General features: G+C 31.9%; 2 protein-coding genes across 2 annotated transcripts; one reads left to right on the top strand and one right to left on the bottom strand.

The window, feature by feature from the left end:
- Positions 1–253: 253 nt before the first annotated feature.
- LOC143190796 (uncharacterized) lies at positions 254–7854 on the bottom strand. Its single transcript, XM_076395365.1, has 4 exons — positions 7586–7854; positions 597–762; positions 321–469; positions 254–266 (listed from the first exon to the last, which is right to left on the bottom strand). The coding sequence occupies exons 1-4, from the start codon at positions 7810–7812 to the stop codon at positions 254–256; spliced, it is 555 nt and encodes a 184-aa protein (XP_076251480.1). The 5' UTR covers positions 7813–7854.
- A 2447-nt stretch (positions 7855–10301) lies between these two features.
- LOC143191804 (carboxypeptidase M) lies at positions 10302–22702 on the top strand. Its single transcript, XM_076397187.1, has 8 exons — positions 10302–10537; positions 10626–10756; positions 10811–11000; positions 11974–12120; positions 17085–17380; positions 21305–21487; positions 21542–21689; positions 21745–22702. Exons 1-8 carry the CDS (start codon positions 10366–10368, stop codon positions 21915–21917), a joined length of 1440 nt encoding a protein of 479 aa, XP_076253302.1. The 5' UTR covers positions 10302–10365; the 3' UTR covers positions 21918–22702.
- The last annotated feature ends 5253 nt before the right edge of the window (positions 22703–27955 follow it).

Raw genomic sequence — 27955 nt, 5'->3', positions numbered from 1 at the left:
GTTCGAATGGTAAGTTCTGCTACACTCAGTGTACTCACCAGATCAGATATTACTATTTAGGTCTAAGTAGGGAGAGGATTGGATCCCAGATAAATCAATATCGTTATCGTAAATATTATAGAAAATTATGGCAAATATTTTAATAAATATATATTGTACCATTTTTTTTAAATAAATGCCTTTTTAAAGCGAAATAATGGCCAGAATATATGCTTTGGCGTAAAATATTGCTTCTTCTTCATATAAATTTCATTTACACACATTTCCTGAACGTAATGTTCTTAAAATTATAAAGAACTTATTTGAATATCGCATAATACCTGTTTTTCCATTCTTTGTCGTTAAATAAATTAAGCAAATTTTTCATACATTCCATTGCAGAAAAACAACTGTCACATTTGCTTAATGTAGTTGTATCCGTCTGCGTACATGTATTTTTATTTAAAACGTTTGAGGTCATCTTTGTTGACTAAAAAAACAAAACATTAGTAATAGTGGTTTAATTATCAAACTAAAATAAAGGAAACGTTGATGATAGTGTAAAATATCACTGATGCGGTTGTTACATCTGTCGTATGTTGCACTACTTATTTTACCATCATTTTATGTTTTTCTGATACACTTTTTACGATCTCCCAAATATTTTTGGCGCACAATCCTATACTGATAGAGGTTGGCTGTATGATTAATTGATTTAGATCACTGCTGGCTTCTACTGGATTGTTTATATAGTATATTATCAGTCTCATGAATATGTATAATCTAAAATTAAAGTGATATATGAAAACTTGATAAGTACAATTGAATTTTTATTTTTATCTGATTCGATTTAAACTACTGTTTAATAGCTGCGTTTCAGTTACATTTTATGAGCAAAATTTTCACAATCAACCAGGTACATAGAATCATAAACATTATAGAAAAAGTGGCACAATGACAAAAGAAAAGGCAGGTGTACTATAAGGCGCGTACTTTCGAATAAATCTTGATCTGGAATGATTTTTGTGCATGTAATTGTTCAGACTATGACCATTATGTTAGAATTTATGAGGAGAGAATGAGAACTAACTGTTTTACAGATATGACAAATACATTAGGAAGAATGTAGTGATTATGATATTATGAATGATATTAAAATTGACGTTATTACGTTGAGTGATATAATTAGGTTTTGATTATTTCGCCCCAATGCAAAATTAACGTGAACAGATTTGGAGCTATTAAGTCGAATTTTCCAATCTTTCGTTCATTTGTAGATTTTGTTGATTGCCACTTGTGCTTTTTGTACTGCCATAGGCAGAGATATATTGTTTATCATAATAATTGTGTCGTCAACAAAGGTTCCAAGTAGTGTTTCTTTTGTTTTTGGGACTTCAGCAGTGTAGAGCAGATACAGGAAAGGTCCTAAGACGCTACCTTGTGGAACTTCAGCCGAAGTAGTTTTAAATGTCGAGAAAGCCTTCTTTTCTTTCGAAAAGATATGACTCCAGCAGTTGGCAATAGTTACGCGGTAAGAATTTGCTCATTTTATATCCCAAATACCAAACCCGATCAAAAGCTTGCGAAACATCCAGGAATATTGCAGGGCAGTGTTTTTTTTCCACAAACGCCTTTTCAATAGACGTAGTTACTCTGTGCACTTGATCGATTGTTGAGTGGTGATTTCGGAAACCAAACTGGAAATCTCGTATCATTATAAAATTTTTAACACGTTTAAATATTATTTTCTCAAATAGTTTTGATATTGCAGGTAGCAGCGAAATAGGCCTGTAAGATTCGACTTGTTATGAATGTTTGTCAGGTAAATCACAAATGGAAAATATCAAGAAGCCTATATTTGCTGATGACAGTGCGATTATTGCTGTCGGAGATAATTGCGAGGAAGCCAAACAATATTACCACAGGCAAGTGAAAATATAGATAATTGGACACAAATAAGTACCAGTAAGAATAAATATTACTATCATTGATTAATCTTGATGCGAAATTTCGCTGGAACATGTAATAAGAATAGAAGTGAAGTCAACATATAGGAAAATGTATTTATTGAATACGAATCTTGATCTGGAATGATTTTTTTGTTTTTACTATGGTCATTATGTTAGAATTTATGAGAGAATGAGAACTAACTGTTTTACAGATATGACAAATACATTAGGAAGAATGTAGTGATTATCTAATTTTATGAAGGTAAATCTACACAGGTAGTATGATATTAAAATGACATGACAAGGAAACACAACAACAAAGGAAACAATAACTAAATATGCTCTCTAATTAAACTAAAATACATTGTTTATAAATATAATAAAACAACCCTAACCTACAAAGTATTGTGGCTGTATATATTATATTTTATCTAATGTAGTATTAAAATGGAGTTAATTATACAGCTACACTGTGTATTTAATTGTAGTCTTAAGTCCTTTGATAATATATATATATATATTAGATGTACTATTATTTTAAATAAATTATATTTTGTAAGGGTATTTTTATTTCATTATTTCATTTACATCAGTATTTTGTTATATGAGGCTCACGTTACAATAAAAATGAAATTTGATGCGGCAACGTTACGACGTTGTGGCGTTCTATATTTTGATGACGTGCATTGGTTGCTTTATTGGAAGGACTATAATTTTTAGTAGAAATTGATAAAAGTGTAAATTAATCGGCAACGATTGGTAATAACGTATTAATAAATAAAAAAAAGATATATGATACGTGCTTGTTTGCAGTAATCTTTCAGATAAATTTTAAATAAACCACATTCTGTCCTTGATAAATTTGTGACGGTTTAGCGTTCGAATAATTCGCGGTCATCGATCTGCAAATGCATAAAACATAAAACAGCAAAAACAAATAAAATCACCACTGTATCAAGACACAAACTATTTAAAATCATCTCCAGGTTGATGACTTCTCAAAACTAATGTCCATAAACCACAGCAACAATAAGCATATTTCGAATAATTAGAAATATTATGTCTGTCCATCTTTCTGATAAACCAGAAGATGCCACCTCCTTTTAGGCCAGTAAAAGTTTACTATCGATAATCTGGAAAGTTTTTGAGATATTATACCTTAGAAGAGGCTTAATAATAACATAGAGAAAAAGAAGTATTATTCCTGAACATCAGGTTGGGTTTCTTTATAGGCACGAACAAGTGCATAGACTTGGAAACAAAATAAATATGGACTTAAATGCCAAAGTATGGCACACAGGGTTGCAGACTAAATTAAACAAACTCCTCCCTCATCCACATTTTCTGTTACTAAAATCTTATCTCACAGATAGGTATTTCATTATAAAACGAGACGACGAACTCACTGAATTACATCCGATATATTCAGGAGATCCGCAAAGTAGTGTAAAAGTAAAAGTATCCCTCTGCCAACTATGTAACATACACTGTTATGTGCACCAATTAAATTTGATTATGTCTAAAGCTGTTTACACAAATAAGTAAGTAGGTGTACTTTTTGGAAATCTACAATACATGCTGGTTTGTTAAATAATTCGCTCTAATGAGTAGAAGTGTTGAACAATATTGTGAACAGAAGGATTCTGCACGGCGCCCCAACCCGTTGGGACTTTAATATACGGACTATTAATGTTGTATATGAAAATAGAAACCATCTCATTGGGGGTATGGATGAAATAGAAGATAAATTCTTCAACAACACAGTTTTTTCATCATGTGCTGCCCCACGTAGATATCCTTTTTAACCAACTGCACCACAACCAACCTACTGAAATAAAAGACGCTATCGATAATTTTGAACTGAGTATTATTCAAGTTCAAAATAATATTGATAACATCATTAGAGAAGCCTCATATATAATAAGTCATGAGCCACCAGAAAATAAATGCAACCGTTCAGGTGATCACCTAATTTCTTCATTATGGGTGTGTGATGTTATAAAAAATTGTGCAAAAGATCGATTCCATTTTAAAGAGCAACTGGTAGTTGCATCACTTTTCATTTCGAAATACTTTGAAGAGTATTGCGGTACATTTCCTGAGGATAAACTCACTTCCGTATTTTCGTCTTATCCCACACTTGATAAAGAATGATTACGAACTGAACTGTCAGTTACTTATTAAAAAAATGATTGCAAAACATTAAATGGTGCACTACCTCTTCTAAATTTTTTAATAGAAAGCAATTTAGGAGACACGTTGAATGATTACTTCACTATTAGCAATTATTATAAATCATGGTAAGAACTCCCCTGACAGCATCAGAAGTCGAAAGGTCTTTCTCAAAAGTAAAGCGCATCATCTGGAATTGGTGATGTTTCACTTGGGTTATTAAAAGAGCTGCCACGAATAGCAATAATCATGTTGACAAATATATTCAGTACCTGTTTGAGACTGAAGCATGTTCCAGAATGTCTTAAGGTTGCTCAAATAAAAAAAAATTAAAAAACCTGATAAGCCGCCAGAAGAAGTTGGATTGATTTTACAGGTTTATTTTGCTGTTACCTACGATATAAAAATTCTTCGAGAAATTCAAGAATTCACGAGATTTTCAATTTGGATTTCGAAACCACCACTCGACAATCGACCAAGTACACATAGTAACAGTGGTTGTTGAAAAGGCATTCGAAGAAAAGAAATACTGCCTTGCAATATAAGTGGACGTCTCACAAGATTTTGACCGGGTATGGTATTTGGGATTAATAGATAAAATGAGCAAATTGCTAACGCGAAATTGCTGTTTACTGCTGAAATCATATCTTTTCGAAAGAAAGAGTCACTTGTGAAGGGGTATTCTCAATACTTAAGTAGTGTCTTGGGACCACTCCTATATATGTTCTATACTGCTGATATCTCAACAACAAAATAAACAGAACATTTGCCGACGACACAGTTATCATGACAAAACATATATATCTGTTTAAGGTTGTAGAAAAACTACATGTAGCGGTCAGTGAGATCTACAAATGGACTAGAGACTGGAAAATACAGCTTAATAGCTCCACATCTGTCCATATTAATTTTGCGATGCGGCGAAATGACAAAAACCTAATTGTACCACTTGACGGATGCCCGATTTCTCAAGCATAATTAGTCAAATACCTCGAAATATATCTAGATGGTAGGATAAACTGGAAACATCATGTTAGACAAAAAACAAAGCAGATTAAACTCAAACTCAAGCAACTGTACTGGTTAGTCGAAAGATACTCAACTTGACCTAAAATTAAAGAGATTGGTTTATCAGTCGCTATGGGGCGCAAATATCGGGTTGCACTAAGGCATTAAATCAACTAGTAATCCAACGTGCCCAAAACAAAGTTTTACCATCAATTACCAATGCTTATTGCTACATAAATAACGAAGAGCTGCACCCTGATCTCGAAATCAAATGGATACACGAAGATCCAAGATTTCGCCTTAAAACGTGAAATAAGGTTGCTAAATCACAGCAACTTGGAAGCAATACAGTTACTGGACAACACGCAGGAAATCAGAAGTTTAAGGCGGTCCAAAAACATGAATTTGTTTAATGTAAGTGTATTCTTAACTTTACTTTCAGCAGATTAGTTTTATTTTAATTTGGAAAATATATACTGATGTATTAATCCCGTATTCGCCTTGCTTGTATACTAACGCAAGTACAACAGGCAAGTACAGAGTCATCTTGGCCTAAACTCAAATATATTGGTTTATTAGTTTATTATAAAGCCTATTTGGGCTTATGGAGTTCAAATATAGGGTTGCTCTAAGCATTAATCCAACTAGTAATCTAACGATGTCGAAAAGTTGCGATTAATACATATTTTGTGTATGTGTTTCAATTACTTCTTAAAAATATAATTTGCAATTTATATTTCAAATACCTGACGCTGATGTATTTAGTAATTATTCAAATACTTATGGTTTCATAATTCATTTGAACATCAATTCATTTAGCGATCTATTAATGTGAGCGTTCTGCACAAAATAACGTTCAATAAGTTCCGTAAACAAAACAGCGATCGCTAAATATATCAACTTTTATATATATATCAGGAAAAGAATGTATTTATCAATGGCTTCTTTGTTATTCGTTTATTTAGATGTATCTTTATTTAAGGCAGTTTAAGAGTATAACATATTAGCTTTCATAAAAGTTATATTTTCGATCTATTTAGTAAGTTACAGAAAATAACTAGAAAATTAATATTATTCATCTCGAACTCAGATCTCCAGGCCCAATTACGATGTGATTAAAAAAGATCGAATATTATCGTATTTCGAACTCGATAACAATAAGTCTCTTAGTTAAGTGATCATATGCAATAAAAACGTTAATGGTGCTGCGCTTAAATATCGTGAGAATTTCAAATTTTTATTTCCAAGAGCATGTCTCCATCTAGGAAAGAACACCACATTTAGCTATCTCTCTAAGCTCGCTGCAGCTTTAGATTACATTTAAGTCAACAATTGCTACTATGGCAAACTTCTGCTTAGTTTAATCTGTGCTTAGTCTGTGCTAACCATCACAAATAAAAGAGAACTTAGAAAGAAAGAACTGATAATTTTTAAAATCTTTCACCAGAAATAAATCAAGTCATGTTGGCGTCATGGTACCGTATAACTAGGGTGAAATGCGTTGGTTGCTAGAAAGCATAACAACAGATAAGAGGCAAATATCAGTTCAATAATTAGTATATATATATATATATATATATATATATATATATATATATACTATAGATATTCAGTATCTTGTATTTAAGTCATCTCTTAAAAGCAGTACTAGTACAGAAGATGATGATTTTATTGTTGTTGAAGAGAGTGAATAAACACAGACGTTAAAAATTGAGTAAGAATTAGTTAGTTTTCTGGACGGTAAAGGCAAAATGTGTAGCATTCTTGAACGCATATATAAAAAAAATGTTTATACAGTGTAACACAAGTTTGTGGTCATCAGAACCTGTTTGTCTTCTGATTTTGAAAGGTTTATGTGGATGAAATTTTTCAGAATATATGAGCATTATGTTAGAGGAGAGATTAGATACTAGTTCTAATTTCATGATGGTAAATCTACACAGGTAGTAACAGACAAAAAACTAAGTAGAAATACAGTGATATCAAAATCACTTGACAAGGAAATACAGGAACAAAGGAAACAAGAACTAAATATGCCATCTAATCAAACTAAAATACATTGTTTGGATATACAATTGTTAACTATATGGATTGAGCCTCTAGGGGAATCGACTACATAAAAATCGTGCCTAGAACTCTACTTCATATATTGTGTGGAAAAGAAAATAATGTAAATATAATAAAGCAACCGTAACCTACAAACTATTGTGACTGTGTAATTAATTGGCTTTTAATAATATATTAGATAATATATAAATTAGATGTACTATTATTTTAAAATAAATTATATTTTATAAAGTTATTTTTGTTTCATGATTTCATTTACATTAGTATTTTGTTATGTCAGATTCAAAATAAACCAAAGACTTTTAAAATACTTAAAAAATATTATTTTAATTAAAGCAAATCATATATTTTGCCTAGCGCTGGTCTAAGGTTTAGTTTAGGTCTTAATTAATAAAAAAAGCAAACTGTACCTGTCGATTGTTAATTCTAAATAGTCTTGATACGAGGCTTCTTCATATTTACCAGCAGTAATAAGATGGGTAACATATTGGTAAGCTTTAGTTGGTAATATCCAAGATTTCAATTCATCGCTTTGGTTACCTCTCGATATAATACTAATTAAACTATTTAAGTAGTTGAGTTCCTGTTTCAGAGAGAGACATAACATTTTGTGAATGTTCATTTTATATGTCAACATTGACAAGTACGACAATTAAATAACATTATAGAGTTAGAGAGAGAAGAGTCAATAGGGGTCTCTGGAGAAAAGTTTCTAGATGGTACGTCCAATATTTGGATGGATGGTACTGTGATCGCTATTCGAGCAGTTTTATTGGTTAATTTAAATTTCCATTATAGTCATCTATAAAGAAATTATTTTGACTCATCATGTGACGCCATGGCATTATGTTGCATCTCATTACCATATAGTATAATAGAGATAAAAATGTATTTTTAAATAAAAACATAAAAAGTATACATAGCATATGACATAATAAAGTTAACTAACCATATAACATATATAATACGGCGCAGACTACCCGGCCATCTGTTTCTAACTACCTGACTGGTATTTAAATTACATATAATCATTTGATTATTAAGTTTATTGATTAACCTGTCAATATAAGTTTGTTGAATGTAATCCTATTAGTTAAAAATGCAAAATTTATTTGTTCATCTAAAGGATGTGATGCTTGATGAATTATAATGATTAGCTTCTACTTGTATACACTTCTACTTGTTTTAAACATATTTAAAAACTTGTGGTGATGCAGGTTGGTCATATACCAACTATCGCCTTTGCTTTCAGCTATTTAAAAGTGGTGATTTTAATGACATCCTGGAGGACCAAAAGTTCGAAGAGAATGAATTGCAAGACTAATTGGATTAAAAACCAGTAGTATATTGTGATGAAAAGTAGATCCTCTACGAAAATCTCAAGTAACAAAAATGATTGATTAGTTCACAAGGGCCATCCACATTGACACTGAAGCGAAATCTTCGTGGCTATAATAGTCTTGTTGTGCATATGGTGGGTTATAGTATTATATATTATATAACTACTAGCCCCGGCTTCGCACGGGTGCAATGCTGATACTAAATTAAATACACTGCGGAAAAAATATGAACGTTGTATATAAAAACATAGCGGCCCGCTCCGACTTTGCACGGGCATAAAATATATATGCCTATGTCACTCAATGAAAACATGATTAAAATCGATCCAGTATTTTTGGTTCATTCATTACTGCCCTTGGCCTGCACGCATTAAATTTGGAGTAAAACAATTCCTCTTCCCCTATAATTACTATGAAGATTTCCTGCTATCTTTGGAATATCTAAATCCATACAATTTTTATTACATTACACATTTTTAAACGCAAATTTTAAATTTGTAATATCTCCGAAAATATTTGTTTAATTTACATGCTGTAAGGAACCATATTGATCTATATTAATTGTACACTGTATTTAAGGTACTTAATTCGATAAGGATTAATGCCGTATTGCTTAAAATAGCTTCGTAAATAAGCCATTTTCTCACGTAAAAAGTAAACAATAAAAATGGTTAATGTGGGTTATCCCTAAAAGATAAACATATACCATCGCGGACTTTTTTGTAGACCTTTTTATGGTGTACAATACTGTAGTACATTAATTTGATCTAACTCGTAGGGTTAGGTAGCGTTTTTGCTAATTGCTAAATAAGCCTAAAAAAATAGGTTAATTTACGACATCACGTTAGAAACCTCTAAAATTAGCAATGTTGCCTTAGTATATTATGCATGTATTATACATATAAACCTTCCTCTTGAATTACTCTATCTATTGAAAAAAACCGCATCAAAATCCGTTGCGTAGTATTAAAGATTTAAACGCACATAGGGATATAGGGACAGAAAAGGCGACTTGTACTTTGCGAGGGCGATGAAGAATATATTGTTGCAGCTAGAATGCTCTACCACACCCAGAGTATTTGGCAGTAATAGGTCCTTCTTATTACCACTTGTGCAGATCGATGCAGTGTGATTGGTTGAATAATAAGAATTTTTAATGAAACTTTCTGAATCTGAATGATTCAATCCTGCCATTATTTAAGAAATTGTTATAAGAGTGGAAACAACTAAAGGTGAGTATATAATTAACATATAATAACGGTAAAAAATGTTTTTGTAATGTGTAGAAGATTTATGTGCATAGATATGTATGTAATTATTAGGAATGTACATGAGCATTTGGTTAAAATGTGTTAGGAGAGAAAGAATAGTAACAGCTTTGCAGATATGGCAAATGCATTAAGGAAAATACAGTGATTAATTAAATTAACGAGAAATATGGTACAGAAGTACAGAAGGACACAAGAATTAAGCGTAAAAGGTAAATATACTCTCTAATGTAAGTAAAATATATTAATTGGATTTACAATTGTTAATTAGCTAGATTATGCCTCCAGAGCCTGATACAACTAACTCTTAGATAGTATGGAAAAGAGTTCAATGGAAATATTATCACACAAAACATAACCCTGACCTAAAAACTATTATAACTGTGTACTTAATTGTAGTTTTATGTTAATAACATGTACGTTTATATATTTTCAAATTGGTGTACAGGGATAAGAGATTATGAGATTTTCAGCCAACTAACATCAACTAGTAGTGGGGGAACATTTTTATAGTTGTAATAAGTTGACAACAATTACGAATTTTATCAAATTGTGAGAGTCCAAACCGCAGTGAACTTGAACATGTGTTTATTATTTAAATTTGCGCTTATTTTAATATATATAAATTGGTCGTTGTGTATACAATTTAAATACCACACCAATGAAGAGTTAGGAAGTATTTTACAGGATTTTCCCAGCACTCTGTCTAAACCTTTACGAGCTAGGACACATTCAATCGGTACTACATTGGAAGGTAAATATAAATAAATATACATAAACAATAACTTTCATTTCATTAAAATCATCTTTTAAATTTTATTGTTCATTAATGTTTCTTATAGGAAATAAGTTGTGGGTGACTGAAATTACAGCCACTAAACCAGATGCTCTGAACATACCAAATGTGAAACTAATTGCTAATATTCACGGAGATGAGGTTGTTGGTCGAGTGGTGTTACTTCATTTTCTTCACGTAAGTTCTACATGCAACAACATTTCGCTGTGTTAATATACAAATTAATTTTAGTACCTCAGGGATCAGTACCTTCAGAAAAATGACACTATCACGAAGCTTTTAGACAGTACCAGGATTCACATCATGCCGACCATGAATCCCGATGGCTTCAACATTTCCAAAATTGACGTGCAATGTCATAACAATGGAAAGGGCAGGGGAAATGGAAAGAAAAACGTAGACTTAAACAGAAGTTTTCCAGGTAAGGATATTGCTTATCAATATTGCTCGGAGTGATAGCGGTCGCTGCAAAGGCATTCGAAGAAAATAAATTCTGCCTGCAATATTCCTGGGCGTTTCACAAGTTTTTGATCGGGTATGACATTTAGGATTAATCTACAAAATTAGCAAATTGCTACCGTGGAACTACTGTCAATTGCTGGAATCATATTTTTTCGAAAGAAAATTTAGAGTCTCACACTAAGGGAAATTCAAAACACTTAAACCTATTTCAGTTGGAGTTCCATAAGGTAATCTTGAACCACTCCTATATCTGCTCTATACTGCTGGTATCCCCACAAGAAAAGAAACAGTACTTAGAATATTTGCTGGCGACACACATATCATTGCAAAATATGTATCCCTTTCCAAGGCTATACAAAAAGTACAAGGAGAGGCCATCGAGATCTACAAATGGACCAGAGACTGAAAAATACAGTTTAATAGCTCCAAATCTGTCCATGTTAATTTTAATGAATGCCCCATTCCTCAAGCAGAATCAGCTAAATACCTTGGAATATATCTTGATGGTAGCTTAGATTAGAAACATCGTTTTAGACAAAAAAAATAGAGCAGATTCGACTCAAAGTCAAGTAACTGTATTGGTTAGTCGGAGGGCCTAAATTCAACTTGACTTAAATTAAAGAGACTGGTTTATCAGTCAATCATAAAGCCAATTTGGATGGTCTGCAAATATGGGGTTGTACTAAAACATCAAACCATCTAGTACTTATCGCTACATAACGGACGAAGGGCTGTACGATGACCTTGAAATCAAGTGGATATACGAAGTAATTCAGATTTCGCCTTGAGTCATGAAATAAGGTTGCGAAACTACAGCAACTTCGAACTTGTTTACCCTATTCTTAACTTTTGTTTAAGTAGATTAGTTAATACAAAAAAAAATTGCTGCCATGAAGAACAATATAACTGAAAATGGACTGTTTTCATTTCAGACTATTATCACCGGAATGTAGTACCAGCTCAACCCGAAACGATAGCTATAATGAAATGGATGAAAACGGAATTATTTATTCTCTCAGCTTCATTGCACGGTGGAGCAATAGTTGCGAATTATCCATTTGACACCATCAAAGAAAAACGTAAGTGATATCTAAAATATATTAAATCAATAGCCTCCAATCGCATGGACTACATTTTCTTTATTGTAGTTTTAATTTTGCGGTTTCCCATATGTTTATTTTACTAAGAATTATCTTATAACCGCATAGAAATCCCGGTCTTTCTGTACGAGAGCCAAGCTACAGTTATTGAGATTAGAGAAACGGATAAATTTTCTACAATTTTGTTTTAAATATATTCAAAGCAATTGTGATATAAAATAACTAATGATGGCAAAGTGGTCGTAATTCGATCACCATTTATTAAATTATTTACGTTTCTCTCGTAATAGAGTAAAAACAATAATTCATTTAAATAAATTATATCTTACTAAAACCTTTTTCGACGATATTTTTAATATAAGATCAAAATGTTATTTTTATAAAACTTAAAAACATATATTAGAGAAGTATTTAAAATTATTTAATGAACTATTGACTTTTCAAAACTTCTATAAAGTAAATAATTCAAAAAAAATTTGTTGTATTAATCGTTAGACCTTAAAATGAATTAACGGTTTAAAATTTTTATCAAATTTCCATGAATATGTCATAAGATCTTTTATTAATCCTATTTGTTCCATCTTTACAAATTATGTAGTTAGTATCATTTCTTCTGCATTTTTTCATGAATTCATTCATGTATTCATATAATATTTATTTTTTAGTCCGCTTTTTTCACCCAAAATAAAAATTGAACAACAATTTTAAAAGTAAATAAATAACTTTCAACGTAATGGCGTTTCAGTGGCTAATGTTATATTAATTCCAAAAATAACCAGTCAAATCATTGTGAGTAAGATAGATGTTCGGTAATTGCTTTCTTAATACTTTCTTTTCTTGCCTACGGAGCACAGCCCATGTCAGTGACTTTTCGGTACAGATTTAGTTGAATTTAAGTATTGATGACTTCATTCATGTATTCATATAATCTTTATTTTTTAGTCCGCTTTTTTCACCCAAATAAAAATTGAACAACAATTTTAAAAGTAAATAAATAACTTTTAACGTAATGGCGTTTCAGTGGCTAATGTTATTTTAATTCCAAAAATAACCAGTGACATATCGCCAAATCATTGTGAGTAAGATAAATGTTCGGTAATTGTTTTCTTAATACTTTCTTTTCTTGCCTACTGAGCACAGCCCGTGTCAGTGACTTTTCGGTACAGATTTGGTTGAATTTGAGTATTGATTCAGATAGGTTCTTCGAAAACTTTTTGAAAGGAAAATGATGTCTCATCTCTTTGCTTTCTCGGTACGTATTAGTTCTTAGAATGAATGTGCATGCGTTATAACGAATTCATTTTGATTATAATTTAATCACGAAAACGAAATAAAGTTCTACACGTACTGTTATTTATGTCCTGCTGTTTGCAGGATATGAAAAGGCGCTCAAAACAAAATAGCAACAAATGCACCATAGAAATGAAATGAACCAATGAAATATCTTTGCGAATCTTAACATTCAAACAAGCCAACAGAATGAATATAGTAAAATGCTTATCATACTCTTCTCTGTTATGCACATGCAGAAAATAGGGTAAAAAATAAATCAACAAACGCTCTTTAAAAATTTCATCAACCAATTTGATTTTTCAATTCCTCTTTATGATATGCTCTATATTAGTCACTAGCGACCCGCCCCGGCTTCGCACGGGTGCAATGCTGATACTAAATTAAATACACTGCGGAAAAAATATGAACGTTGTATATAAAAACATAGCGGCCCGCTCCGACTTTGCACGGGCATAAAATATATATGCCTATGTCACTCAATGAAAACATGATTAAAATCGATCCAGTATTTTTGGTTCATTCATTACTGCCCTTGGCCTGCACGCATTAAATTTGGAGTAAAACAATTCCTCTTCCCCTATACTTACTACGAAGATTTCCTGGTATCTTTGGAATATCTAAATTCATACAATTTTTATTACATTACACATTTTTAAACGCAAATTTTAAATTTGTAATATCTCCGAAAATATTTGTTTAATTTACATGCTGTAAGGAACCATATTGATCTATATTAATTGCACACTGTATTTAAGGTACTTAATTCGATAAGGATTAATGCCGTATTGCTTAAAATAGCTTCGTAAATAAGCCATTTTCTCACGTAAAAAGTAAACAATAAAAATGGTTAATGTGGGTTATCCCTAAAAGATAAACATATACCATCGCGGACTTTTTTGTAGACCTTTTTATGGTGTACAATACTGTAGTACATTAATTTGATCTAACTCGTAGGGTTAGACAGCGTTTTTGCTAATTGCTAAATAAGCCTAAAAAATAGGTTAATTTACGACATCACGTTAGAAACCTCTAAAATTAGCAATGTTGCCTTAGTATATTATGCATGTATTATACATATAAACCTTCCTCTTGAATCACTCTATCTATTGAAAAAAACCGCATCAAAATCCGTTGCGTAGTTTTAAAGATTTAAGCGCACATAGGGATATAGGGACAGAAAAGGCGACTTTGTTTTATACTATGTAGTGATGTGTTACATTGCACTCCTATTGTATAACCCACTTATTGCAATATGACAATTATAACCGTTTAATATACAGAATATTTAAACCTAAATCATTATGTCCTTCAATTATATCATTATAATTCCTGACATTGAATTTTTAGAGTGAAATATTTAACGCCAGTAAGATAGTAATCATATTATTGCAAAAATTCTTACACGTTTTTTGATGCAAAAGGCTTATGATATTTTGACTGTCGAAAATATTAAGTTATTAGTCAATTGGATATAAAACGCAAACAAATTTCCAATTAGAACTAGAACATTATTGTTAATATTTGTTAGATTTTAAACTAAAACTTCTGTCTCTAACCAAATATTTATTTGTCTACTTTTTTAGTAGCGAAGCCTTTAATTGCTCTATCAATATCAATATCTATGTTATAGCATCGCATACCTCTTGCTTGGTGGATAAGATGACCATGTTGGTGAAGTTCATGGTTGATCTTAAATCTTTTTTAATTATTTTCAATATCAAAAAAGTTCTCCAACAGCTGGTATTGCTATGCTGTGCTGTTGCAATTATCTGGCTATATATACATATATATATATATATATATATATATATATATATATATATATATATATATATATATATATATATATTACTATTATTTTTATTATTATGCGACTCACTACGCTACGCCAGCACTTTAACTTCCTCTTTTTTAAACACTCTTCACACATAGTCTTCTAATAACGGTTTAAATGTCTAGATATCAACTATTAAATTCCAAAAAAGCTGTTGTTCTCGAACAGCTTGATGTTTGTACTTTGGGAATTTTTGCCAACTATTTTAATGATTGTTCCGATTCTTAGAAGTACTTTATGCGAGTGCTGTTGCCTTTAGCAGTAGTCTTTCACTCATTCGAGAAGTTGACTTGACTTAAATACATGTACACAGGTTAAAAACTGTAAATCTATTTTATTTTAACGGAAAAAAGTAGCGGCCGCTTGGATCGATGCCATTGAACTAATCAACGAATCGTTAAAGCATCTTTAGGGGTTCGAAAAAAATCTGTTAAATTAAACAATATTTCTGCTGGTCCTTATGAGCAGTATGTGTTATATTCTCTGAGCGTTAAAGGATTTTGCTTTTATCGTTTAGAGAGCTGAGTAACTCTTACTCTATTCTTGATGGTCTGTGGTGGATTACTGTATCTGTCCGCAAAAAAGAAGATAACGTTTATCAATTTTTTTTAATTACTACGGCTGCTTCTGTTGATCCCAGGCATTATTTAATGTTTTTTTTGTAATTTACCTTTAAGGAATTCTTTATCTCTCATATGTTTTAATGCTTTTTTGGCAATAAATTTTGTGTATTATAGTGTATTTTGTAACTGTCATGAAGTCAATATGTCTATTTGGGGCGATAGCTTAAATCTTCTTCTTTCTACTCTCTATTATTGGTAAACGTAAACATAACAATAAAATTCCCTCAAATTGCAATTATGTAGCCGATCTAATATAGTTTTCGGCAATTTCGTCCTTCAAACGGTCCGATAACGCTATTTAATAGTCCCTCCTTTTTCAAGGTAATCAATGGAAATTATTTCGTGCGCATCCCAAAATACAGACGCAATAACCTTACTAGCCGACTGTTGCGCTTTCCCACGCTTTGGAGCGGATTCATTGTGTGCACTCCACTCGGATGACTGTCGATGGAACTTCGCAGTGAAATGATGGTGTCATATTTCATCCATTGTCACATATCGACGCAAAAACTCGGGTTTATTTCGCTTGATCGTCTTCAAACACTGCTCCGAATCATCAACTCGTCGTCGTTTTTGGTCAAAAGTGGACTCGCGCGGTACCCACTTTGCACAGAGCTTTCTCTTACCTAAATATTCATGATTAATATGATGTACACGTTCAGTTGATATCTTTAGAGTTTCTGCTATTTCATTCAATTTCAATTTACGGTCATCCAAAATCATTTAGTGGATTTTTTAAATGGTTTTATCAACAACCTCTTTTGGATGTCCACTGCCTTCACCGTCTTTTTACGTTAATTTTACCACGTCTAAACTTAGCATACTAATCCTTGATGGTTGATTTTCTTGGGGCAGTATCCGGAAATTCATTATCAAGCCAAGATTTTGCTTCAACTGTATTTTTGCCTTCAAAAGTAATGTTTTATCAACACGTGAAAATTCCTTAGCTATTGTTATTTTGCTTACGAAAACTATCGAGCTTTATTTTCTATATATCACACCCATTAATAAGATCGCTAAATGTATTTATGTTCAAATGTATTTTGAAGCCATAAGTATTTGAAATACTAGTTACGAAATACATCAGTGCCAGGTATTTTAGATACAAATTACAAATTACATTTTTAAGTTGTACTCAAATTACTGTCCGTCCCTGAGGTGTCAGTATTAATAGACGCGTTTCTATATTTTAGATTCTAATTATCATCAGAAACCATTGGCCTCAGTTACGCCAGACAACGATGTGTTTGTGCACTTGGCCAAGTCATATTCAGAAAACCATGCGTTTATGCATCAGGGAAAAAAGTGTAAAGGAGTGACGTCTTTTAAAGATGGTATTACCAACGGAGCTGAATGGTATTCATTTTGTGGTAGTATGCAAGATTACAACTATTTTAAATATGGATGTATGGAAATCACATTGGAGATATCATGTTGCAAATATCCTGTACAGAAGTATTTAGAAGGTCTTTGGGAAGAAAATAAGAATGTAAGTGTTACTTTGAATTCTTTGTTATGACTATTATTTGTCAAAAATTATTATTTTGTCTTTAGCAGGTTTACCGGATAGTCATAACCGGTTTCTTTTTCTGAAAAAAAAAACATATTTTTTAAGAAAATGTATTTATTCAAAGTATTAGTCATCTATATATTTTGACCGTCTTTCAATCAATTTATGGTTGCCATCTTAGTGTTTATCGTTTGAGCAAAACTATTCATCGCGCCATTTTCTAACTTCTTCAAAAATTGGCGAAGTGCTCATCTACAAGCGCGTGTTCCATTGATGCGAAAAATTGATAGTCGGTCGGGACAACGTCTGGAGAGTATGGCGGGTGTGATAATATGTCCCATCCGAGGACTTTCAATAGTTCGATGACCGATTTTTGCTTCATGAGACCTTATCGTGCTGTAAAATCACTTTACCGTGTCTTCGGACCTATTTTGGAGATTTTCGAATAATGCATTGTTCAAATTGATCATTTGTTGTCGGTGACATTGTCTTGTGACCAAAACAATTTCGCCTTTGAGTCGATCGGCCGGTTTTCCCGCTAAGGATTTTCAACATAAATCTACTTTACATCACCCCATGTCACTATTCGAGGCAGGAATGACTAACCGATTATATTTTTGAAGCAGCATTTCACCGATGATTTTTCGATTTTCCATTTTCCTGTTATTAAATCTTCCCATCTTTTGGATTTTCCCCGTGGCCTGTAATCGGTCGCTAATCGTTTCTTGGGCCACATTTAATACTTCTGCCAATTATTTTCGAATATGGTTTGGGTTTTCATCCAATAACTCTGGAAGTTTCGCATCCACAAACTTTCGGTCTGCCAGAACTTTCTTTGTCTTGCACATCGAAATCATCACTTTTGGATTTTCGAAACCACGCCTCATATGTTTTTAAGGTTAGAGCTTTCATTGTCAAAGATAATATTTTCAAATAGGTGATCTAAGGTAACATGTATAGCTTTGAAGCTTGATGTCAGTAGATAACTTTGCATACTTAAGCTTAGCGGCATCTGTTAGAAAAACCGATAATGGTTTTCCGATACATCTGGTAAAATTAGTAATTTGGTGATTTTTTCAATAGGTCACATGAAAAGATTTTCTTGATATGATTCAGTCGTAGGGTTTCTGAGCGGCATTTTCTGCTGTAATTTCTAACAATTTTTTCTGCATTTTCTTTAACGTTAAAAAAATCTAGAAAATATAGTAAGTCCACAATAATTTATTGAACGAATAACCGAAGTTTTGTTCGTAACCGCTCTTTATCGAATGATATATAAAATTATCATACGGAAGTGGTTTTATCCGCAGAAAAATTGCCGCAATATTCTTCAAAGTATTCTGAATAAAAAAAACTATGACGCAATTGGGTCCCGCAGCGTATTTTGGTCACCGATATTAGAAAGTTGTGGTGATGCTGCTCTATCATATCTCAACGGTTTTTTGGTTTTAACAAAAGACCGGGAGTTTCAAAACCGCGTTATCAACAAAAGACCACCACAAAAAGGTTCAATACATGAATTTTAAGACATATTCCATGAAAACCCAACTCTAAATGTATAAGAATTTTCAGGGAGTTCAACAGTTTACGAATCAACTGTTTCCACGGGTTTACATAGGGGAAAGATATAAAATTAATGAAAACGGCTACCACAAGAATTTACATACAAAAATGCCATCCCGAAACGTTTTAACATCGTGTGTTTATTGATTGCCAGGCAAAACGGAAACGTTTTCCGTGGAGTAATGCGACTGGCGATGAAAAGCGGACCTAGCACGATAATCCCAAGCACAAAAATTCGTAGGATAGATACGAGAACTATACATATCGACACTAAAGCGGAATAGTCATTGCCATAATTTCTTGCTGTGCCTATGTTGGTATTAACAAGGTTTAGTATATTAAGAGCTGCTAAAACAGAATTAAATTGTTATTGCGGATGTTTACTAAAGTCAAGTGAATAAATAGAGAAACACAGTGTTGCAGAAACATCAGAAATAACCGGTAACAGACGCAAAGTAATTATTTTGCATCAGAATCCTCTTCCACACGTTGCAAGAATTGCGGTGGATATTATTATTTAAGCTCGAATAAGTTTTATTTTACACGAATAAGCCTATTATTTTCTTTCTGCTTTATTTATATCGTTTTTAACATTATTACGATTATACTCATGAACGCGGAGTATTATATTGCCTTTTAGTAATACAAAATGTTTGAAGTAATTTTTGCAAGTTTTTTATATTTTGGGGACATTAATATCATTAATATTAATTCCTAGTAGATTAAATACATGAAGTCCTTCAATACAAGATCTATATATATATATATATATATATATATATATATATATATATCTATATATCTATATATATATATATATATATATATATATATATATATATATATATATATAATAATTTTATGTTGTTTAGAAGAAATTAGCTTTGTTAACTAGAAATGTTCAGAACGGAACCGGAGAACTGTTCTTTCTTTCTTTTTATTCATCAATATTTTTTGTTGGATTCGATCCCCTTCGCCATATTGTCATGGCTGTTTGGATTGTATACTTGACTACATTCTTTCTGCTTTATATATATAGTTTTCAACTGTACTCTTTTAGCATTGTAAACTAGAATTGTTCAGAACTGAACCGGAGTACTGTTCTTTGTTTCTTTTTATTCATCAATAATTTTTGTTGGATTGATATTCCTTCCTCATAATATTTTCAGTGCTGTATGGATGAGACTAGAACAGTTGTTTTATTTAAATATTTATCTTTAATATTTTAAACCTTTAGAGAATTAATTTATGGTAATTTATTTTCATTTACGAAAATATCACTATTTTATCTTAAGTCCTTAATTTTAGGGTAATTGTTTTTCCTTCGCCATAATGACAATGCTGTTTTGGCCAGAAAAGAACAATTGTAAAACAATTAAGTATTGTTTAAGTAATGATCTTTAATATTTTTAATACATAAAAACACTGGCAATAATCTATTCCCTCTATCTGAATGGCTACAAGATAATTTTGGCATGGATCATTTGATAACTTCGAGCTCGTCTGCTCACTGTGAGTTTTCTCACCTTGTCTTGATTGGACTGTACACGACTCACCCAGATTAGAGCTATGTATGGGCTGCAAAACTTTAGGAATTCCGTAAGACGAGAAAATACAAACAGAATCATCGGATTTCTCCAAGAAATCGATTATCTTCACAGAGTCTAGCCTATACTGAGATAAATGTCGCTGACCAAATAACCATTACCACTTCGGTGGTATGCTAGTGTGTGCTGTCTGGATAGAGTCTCTACTTCGTTATGGTTATGTTTGTTGACCATTTTTAAATTGTATATAAATTATTTATACCTTTAGTTCCCTATTTGTTTTATTAATTTATTATTTTATATATAAACTTTATGATTATTCCCGTCTTTATAGTCACGAAATGACTATATCCGTCAAGGAGACAAAAATATATACACATAGAGAGAGAGAATGAATTTGTTACCGCATTTGCCTTATTTTCATCATTTTCAATTTATGGTGATTTATTTTCATTCTCCGTAACATCATTATTGTATCTTAAGGGTTTAATTTTAAGGAATTATTTTTTTCCTTCGCCATATTGTCATTTGGATGAGACCATAACAGTTATTTTACAATTATATATTGATCTCGAATATATTAAACCTATACAGAATACATTTTTCCACCGTATTTGTCTTATTTTTACCATTTTCCATTTATGGTGATATTCTTTCCTTCACCATAATATCACTATTGTATATTAAGTTTCGATTAATTGATCATTATAATCTTTCATTATTGTTTTAATATACCTATATTCTCGCTATATCGGCGTCATATTATATTAACGTACTTTGTGATAATTTTCAGGCTTTAGTGGCGTTTTGTAAGCAAGCGGGTAAAGGCATTGCGGGCCAAATATTGGACAAGCAAACCAGCCTGCCTGTGGGAAACGCGAATATAAAAGTAGTTGGGAGAGAAATGAACTTCACCAGTTTCTGGAAAACCGGGGAATATAGAAGGATTTTGCTCCCAGGGACATATACACTTGAAGTACGTTTTTTATATCAAAACTGTTATTATATTTATTGGTGATGTTTTTTTCAGGTTAGAGCACCTGGTTATTATACCAAATACAAAACTGTTAATCTGACGCAAGACTCTGTTATTGTGGACATTTATTTAACAAACGCTTCTATGATAACCACAACAACTAAACCTGTAACAACTACCACAAAGGCACCCAAAACGAATGGTATTCGTCATATCTTCATCTAGTACAATCTTTACAGATTTCTGTGTTTTTTTAGATGATTTAACCGAAGTAGCTGTGGTTGGGACCTTGTCATCGGTCGAGTATTATACTGAAGAAGAAGTTCGAGCAGAAGAATTGAAAAGTTCCTCAGGGAATACCAATTGCTATTCCATAATATGTATCTTAGTTTGCTGGGTCATGATTTTCAGAACTGAAAATATTCATTAGAGAAAAGTCTAAATAAACAAAAATAAATAGGTCAAAACCAATACTCATTTCTATAGATATTATATTTAAGGTTTGTTATTATATAACATTTTACGTTTCATCGATTTATATAAGTCTATTGTTTTGTTTTAAAAATAATGGTCTAGATTTAGTATTACAAATTAAAACATTATCAATCAATCCAATTTTTATATTATATATATAAAGTTATGTATTGTCTATCTAATAAAACAGCCAATACGCGTCGTCAAAATTTATGACATCGCAATGTTGCCGCACAAAGTTAGAATTTTAGTTAACAGCGTTGCCGGTTTGTGGTCTTAAGTTATTATCACTATGATAATAACTAAAGGCAAAATAATAATTGTTATTATCACACTTTGAAGATTTTTGTAGACATTTGAGAATAGAGTTGACCAGTTTCACATGTAAATGTTGACATGTATATCGAATGTTATAGATTGATTCGGTTACATGTTTCTAAGCAGTCTCTATCAGACACTGCAGCATTCTATCTCTTTTTAATTAGGGTAAAATAAGTAAAGAAAGTAAAAGTAAAGATTCTCTCCAAGTTTAAAATTAATTTTACATATTTACAAACTGTATTTGGCAGTATATTCGATGTCATCTATATCGTGCATTGACTGTTTTATTAAAAATGGAATATATATACTTTTGACTTTTATTTTGACCATTTTTTTCGGTTAAGATTGTGTCTCTGTAATTAACGGTGTATTTTGTAGAATCTAGGCGTTTTTTCAGAGTAGAATAAAAAAAATAAAATTTTTTTCGTTCCCTGTTTCTTTTTACGATAAGTTTGTTGCCGTTTACAATTACACAAAAATTATATAAAAACAATTATATAGTCTATTCAAAACAGCATCATCTGAATTGATAACGCAATGTTGCTGCACTAACATATAACATATAACAAAATTCCAATTTAAATAAAATAATTAAACAAAAATGTTATCGAATACAATTTATTTTAATATTACAATACACCTAAAGCCATTGGATTAAATATACAGTGATAGGGAGCAAGACGCAATACTCTGTGGCCACACTGTTCAGCAATCTGATCTACGATGTATCTTTTCTCAGGCTTATTTATACCGTGTAACGATTTGAAATAGTTAATTCTTTAAAATGGCTTCTTCGAAACATATTTTATGTATTTTAAGCCATTCCATAATTGTAGCCTTTCTTTTTGCACTCGTGTGGACTTTCTTCACCAGTGTACTATGATATGGGGCATTGTCCATAACAATAACTGATGGTTCCAAGTTTTTAAAAGCTGTTCTTCAAATCACTGCAAAAACAGGTTATGGTTCATTTCCTCATGGTAGTGATGCTTGGACTTAGAGGAAAACATTAATTCTGCACCAGGAATAAAACCATTCCTGTTTGCAGCATGAAGAACTATATACCTACAATGATTTATTAAAAAATGATCTGATCTGATAGTTATTCCAACGTTTACTTTTTTCCATCAACTTTTGTTGTCTTTACACTACCTTACTTTGTAACTCTTTTCCATCTTTCTGGAGGAGATTTTTTTTCCAGGAAGCGTTATGCCTGGTGAGTACAACTGGTTTTAAAAACTTTCCATTCGAGCTGCAGCACTGCAAGAGTCTTGCCACATGTGGCAGAAGGATGTTTTTTTTGCAACGCTACGTCGTTCGATGAGTTTAGTTGGCTTCGGTAGACATATGCAGTAACGGTCTCGTTCCATTTTAACATCCCCTAATACATTGCACCGTGCTGATGCTACAATATCATATCCTACAGAAAGACTTTATAACTATGACTACTCCGTTTTGATGTCGATGTGGATGGCTCTCACTTTTGGACGAGATTGTCGTAATAGATTCACTATTCCTCGCCAGTTAGATTATGTAACAGAAACATCTTTTCGGCTTTGGTTCGATATATCAATTTTAGCCAATTCGTTCAGTATTCATTTTTCATCCTTTCGTTTACACAACAACGACGATTTATTCTAGTTTGCTTTATATATAGGCAGTGGGGAAAGACAGAGAACATCAATAAACGTCTAAAGCCTATTATCCATAGACCATTCTATAAAAATCATGTCTGCTATAGGGAAATAATATAGTAATATTTGCTTATTCTTATTACAAGAGACAATAAATATAATCATGAATGAATGAATGAATCCAGACGATGACCAACTTTTTGGATGCCGTCCAATATTCAGTAAAAGCAGGATCTAAATCTAATTTAGTTCGTTGCAAGTTAATGAATTGTTAAATGGGCAAGCGATTCTACGAGTCCGCAATGGGTTAGTTTATTATTTTTTCCTCGATTTGTAGTCGAACTTAAATGTCGGGAGATGTATTAAATTATATTTGTTGGCGTAGATAAAATATAAGAATCATAGTTTTATTCGTTAGTATTGTTATTTCCTTCTTAGTTATAAAATTGTTCGAATTTATTAGATATTTTATTTAAATGAATTGCTTATCATCGCGAATATTATGAAAATAATCTTATTCTTATATATTATTGTTGTTCGTTAGTCTCGCCAAAAACTGGAGAACGATTGAACCGATTTTTATGACTAATTTTGGTTTTAAAATATTCCAGTGAGAAAAAGCCCAGGGAAGGTTTATATAGTGAGAAAATTTGGATTAATTGTGAGGAAAATAGTAAAAACAAGAAATGAATTGTTTTCCGACATAAAGTGTCACTGTCACTGTCATCGATAGCTTCACCTTCACAAAGAATATAAATGAGGGCAGAACGTTACCATACTCTTAGTATGCGTCTAAGTCACTAGAGGGCCGGGGATAAAAAGATGACAGGTTATTTTTGTTTTGCAGACTGTTAAGCTCTTTCAGGACCACCAGATGATTATGAATCCATATGTGGAATGTCATTGCTTAACCAAGATGTAATTCCTAATTGCAATTTTAATAGTAAATTTTTCATTAAAATCTAGTGAATAATTGAAATGAAATACATGAGGTTTGAAAACTGAAAACTATAACACATATTTCCCAATCTGAACCCGACAATATATAAGTAGGGAGGAAAGACAGAAAGAATTGTTATATATATTTTTATGGTTTTGTCATTATGTTATATTAGCAGAATTATAAAAATAAGGTACCAAGCTTTCTATAGTCTGTATAAAATTATTTTATACATACGTCATATAAATTTGTGGCGTCAAAACGTCGCAATGTTGAAACATCAACTCTGAGTTTTAGTTCAGTTTGGCTTTGACATACAACAAAATTCTATTTTAAATAAAATAATTGAACAAAAATAATGTTTTTATTTTAGCATTATAGTACATCTAAAAACTACAGTTAATTACACAGCCACAATAGTTTATAGGTTAGAATTATAACCTCTTATCACCATTGCTTTCAAGAATTTTGCATGTCTGACAACCGGATGACTTTGACAGGCTTAGATTTACGTTTAATAATAAGCATTGTGTCTCTTTTTAACTAGAATAAAGTGGGAAGGAAAATATTGTCCGACTCTAAAATGAATTTACAAATTGCCGCAGGCAGTACATTAAACTTCTTAATGACGTATGTACAAACATTTTTTGAATAGACTATATAAACTTGTTTATTGGTAAATTTTTTCAAAAGCTAAAATTTATTATTTTTGTACAAAACCAATTTTAATGAAAATTCTCATTCAGATATTATGTCAGCAAATGATGATCTTTTTTAAAATAATTAATTGGGTTATTAACAAAATCAATGGAGTAAGAAAAATAATAATTAGGTGTTGTTTGCTCAGGTGAATGAACAAAAAATTTAAAAAGAATGGGAAGGTCAAAAATGGAAAATTTTGCATGACTGTCATATAATATGGATAGTATACAATTAAGTACATGAAATGGAAAATATGTAAAAAACAATAGGATGATTAGAAATAGTTTTTTTTAATTTTATTTATTGTATATTGAAAATGTTTTATGCAAATGTAAATTAATTTTAAAATAAAATATTTCATTAAAATTCTACTTTTTAATTTCCCCCTGTAATGTAAATATGTTTAATTCTACTTTTTAATATCCCTCTGCAGTAAACAAACTAATCTATCGCATAGAGATATACTTGTCTATTCTTTCCAAAAGATCGACATGGTTGGTTGTCGAATATTTACGGGACCGACTTGGTTGGCGCAGCGGTAAAGACAACAGGTCCTCCTGCTGTTGCGAGAATCGCGGGTTCGGCTCCTGCTAGGGCATCGCGGGTTCGGCTCCTGCTAGGGCATGGTCGTAAATATATGTTCGTGATTGTTTGACATTTGTAATTGACTTTGGGCAAGAGCGTAAGATCCGACAAGGAAAATGATCTAGGTAACCAGGATGGATAAGACCGGATGTCATCTGGGATTATTTATAAATTGGTTACTCACTAGTCTGTAGGTTTAATGCTGAGGACCGTGGTTCGGAGCCCACGTTAAACAGTAGGTCCAGTCCTGATTAACCTTCGTTAGTAAAAAGGAGACTCTAAAATATAACTATTATAAAATAGTCTTAAATGGGCCCATGTGAAATTTCAGTTTTTTATTTTACGGCTATGTGTCTAAAATTATAAAAGTCAGTGACAAATGATAGCGAATTTATTTACATTCACCAGTATTATAGACGTAATCTAAAAAAGCTTGGGAGACATTTTAATTTATTAGTGTTCAATACTTAACATAAGAACACAATTTAGTAATATTTTTTATCAGTAAATATTTGTATTTTTAATACAATAATTTGAGTTGAGCATCCTGAACAAGATATTGTATTTATGAATAATTATGTATTATTTATTTTATGGATTGAGGAGATCAACATAATTGCAAAGGGTAGAAACATTTTTCATTGATAGATAAATATAATTTAGCTTATATGGATAACGTAAGTACATACTGATAATAAACAACACATTGCTTGAAAAGTCCCTGGCCTAACCCATAGATTGCACTAGTTTTATTACATTAACTTTTTAATCAGTTAGTACTAACCTTCTAAAGAAAGCTGTTAAAATTTCATGATATTCTACTTATAAGTTTGTGAGTGATTCAGCTAAGACTGTTCATGTTTTAATTTTACACTGCTTCTTAATGGAAAAAAATACCGTTCAAGCGAACTGATGGCGTAAAAAGTATTATAAGTACTACGATCCGTCAGAAACAACAATAAAACGTTAATTTGCCGACTTCAAAGGTGTTCGTAGAGACATCGATGATGCAGTATGCAGTGAATGTCCAGGTGAGGTGGTAACACCAGAAAACATAAAAAAAATCCACAAAATCGTTTTGATTGATCAAAAATTTGAGTTATATTACATCGTAGAAATATCAGAAGCACGTGTTGGTTTTATATTGCATGAACATTTGACTGTGAAAGTGTTTGCTTACTGTTGACCAAAAACAAGTACGTGTTGATGATTCTGAGCAGTGTTTGGCTATGTTTAAATGTAACAAACCGGAGTTTTTGAGTCGATATGTGCCAATGGATGAAACATAGATAAACTTCACTCCGGAATCAAAGTGAACGTCATCTGAATGGACAGAAACTGGTGAACATCATTCAAAGCGCCCGAAAGCACAGCAATTTCTAACCGAAAGAAAGGTTATGGCCTCGGTATTTTTGGATGATTGTGGTATAATATTGATCGACTATCTTGAGAAGGGAAATACCATAAAAAGTGAAAATTATATACTGTTACGCATATAGCAAAAAAGAAAAAAATATTTCATCAAGACAAATCGCCGTGTCACAATTCAGTCAAAACAATGGCAAAATTACATGAATTGAACTTCAAATTGCTTCCACATCCACTGTATTTGCCAGATTTGGCTTCCAGCGACAACTGGCTGTTCACAGACCTCAAAAAATGTTAACCGGTATGAAATTTCCCTCGACTGAAGAGGGGAAGAGGTTATCGCTAAAACTGAGGCCAATTTTGAGACAAAACAGAAATCGTTCCACAAAAGTGGTATTGAAATGTTACAGCGGCATATGTGGCTCTTGATGGATGCTACGTAGT

Source organism: Rhynchophorus ferrugineus, unplaced genomic scaffold, assembly GCF_030347505.1.
Source record: "Rhynchophorus ferrugineus isolate W39M unplaced genomic scaffold, kcgeb_rfMv2 rfM2, whole genome shotgun sequence".
NCBI lineage: Eukaryota > Metazoa > Arthropoda > Insecta > Coleoptera > Curculionidae > Rhynchophorus > Rhynchophorus ferrugineus.
The sequence above is the reverse complement of the archived record's forward strand: the minus strand, read 5'-3'. Positions and strand labels throughout refer to the sequence as shown.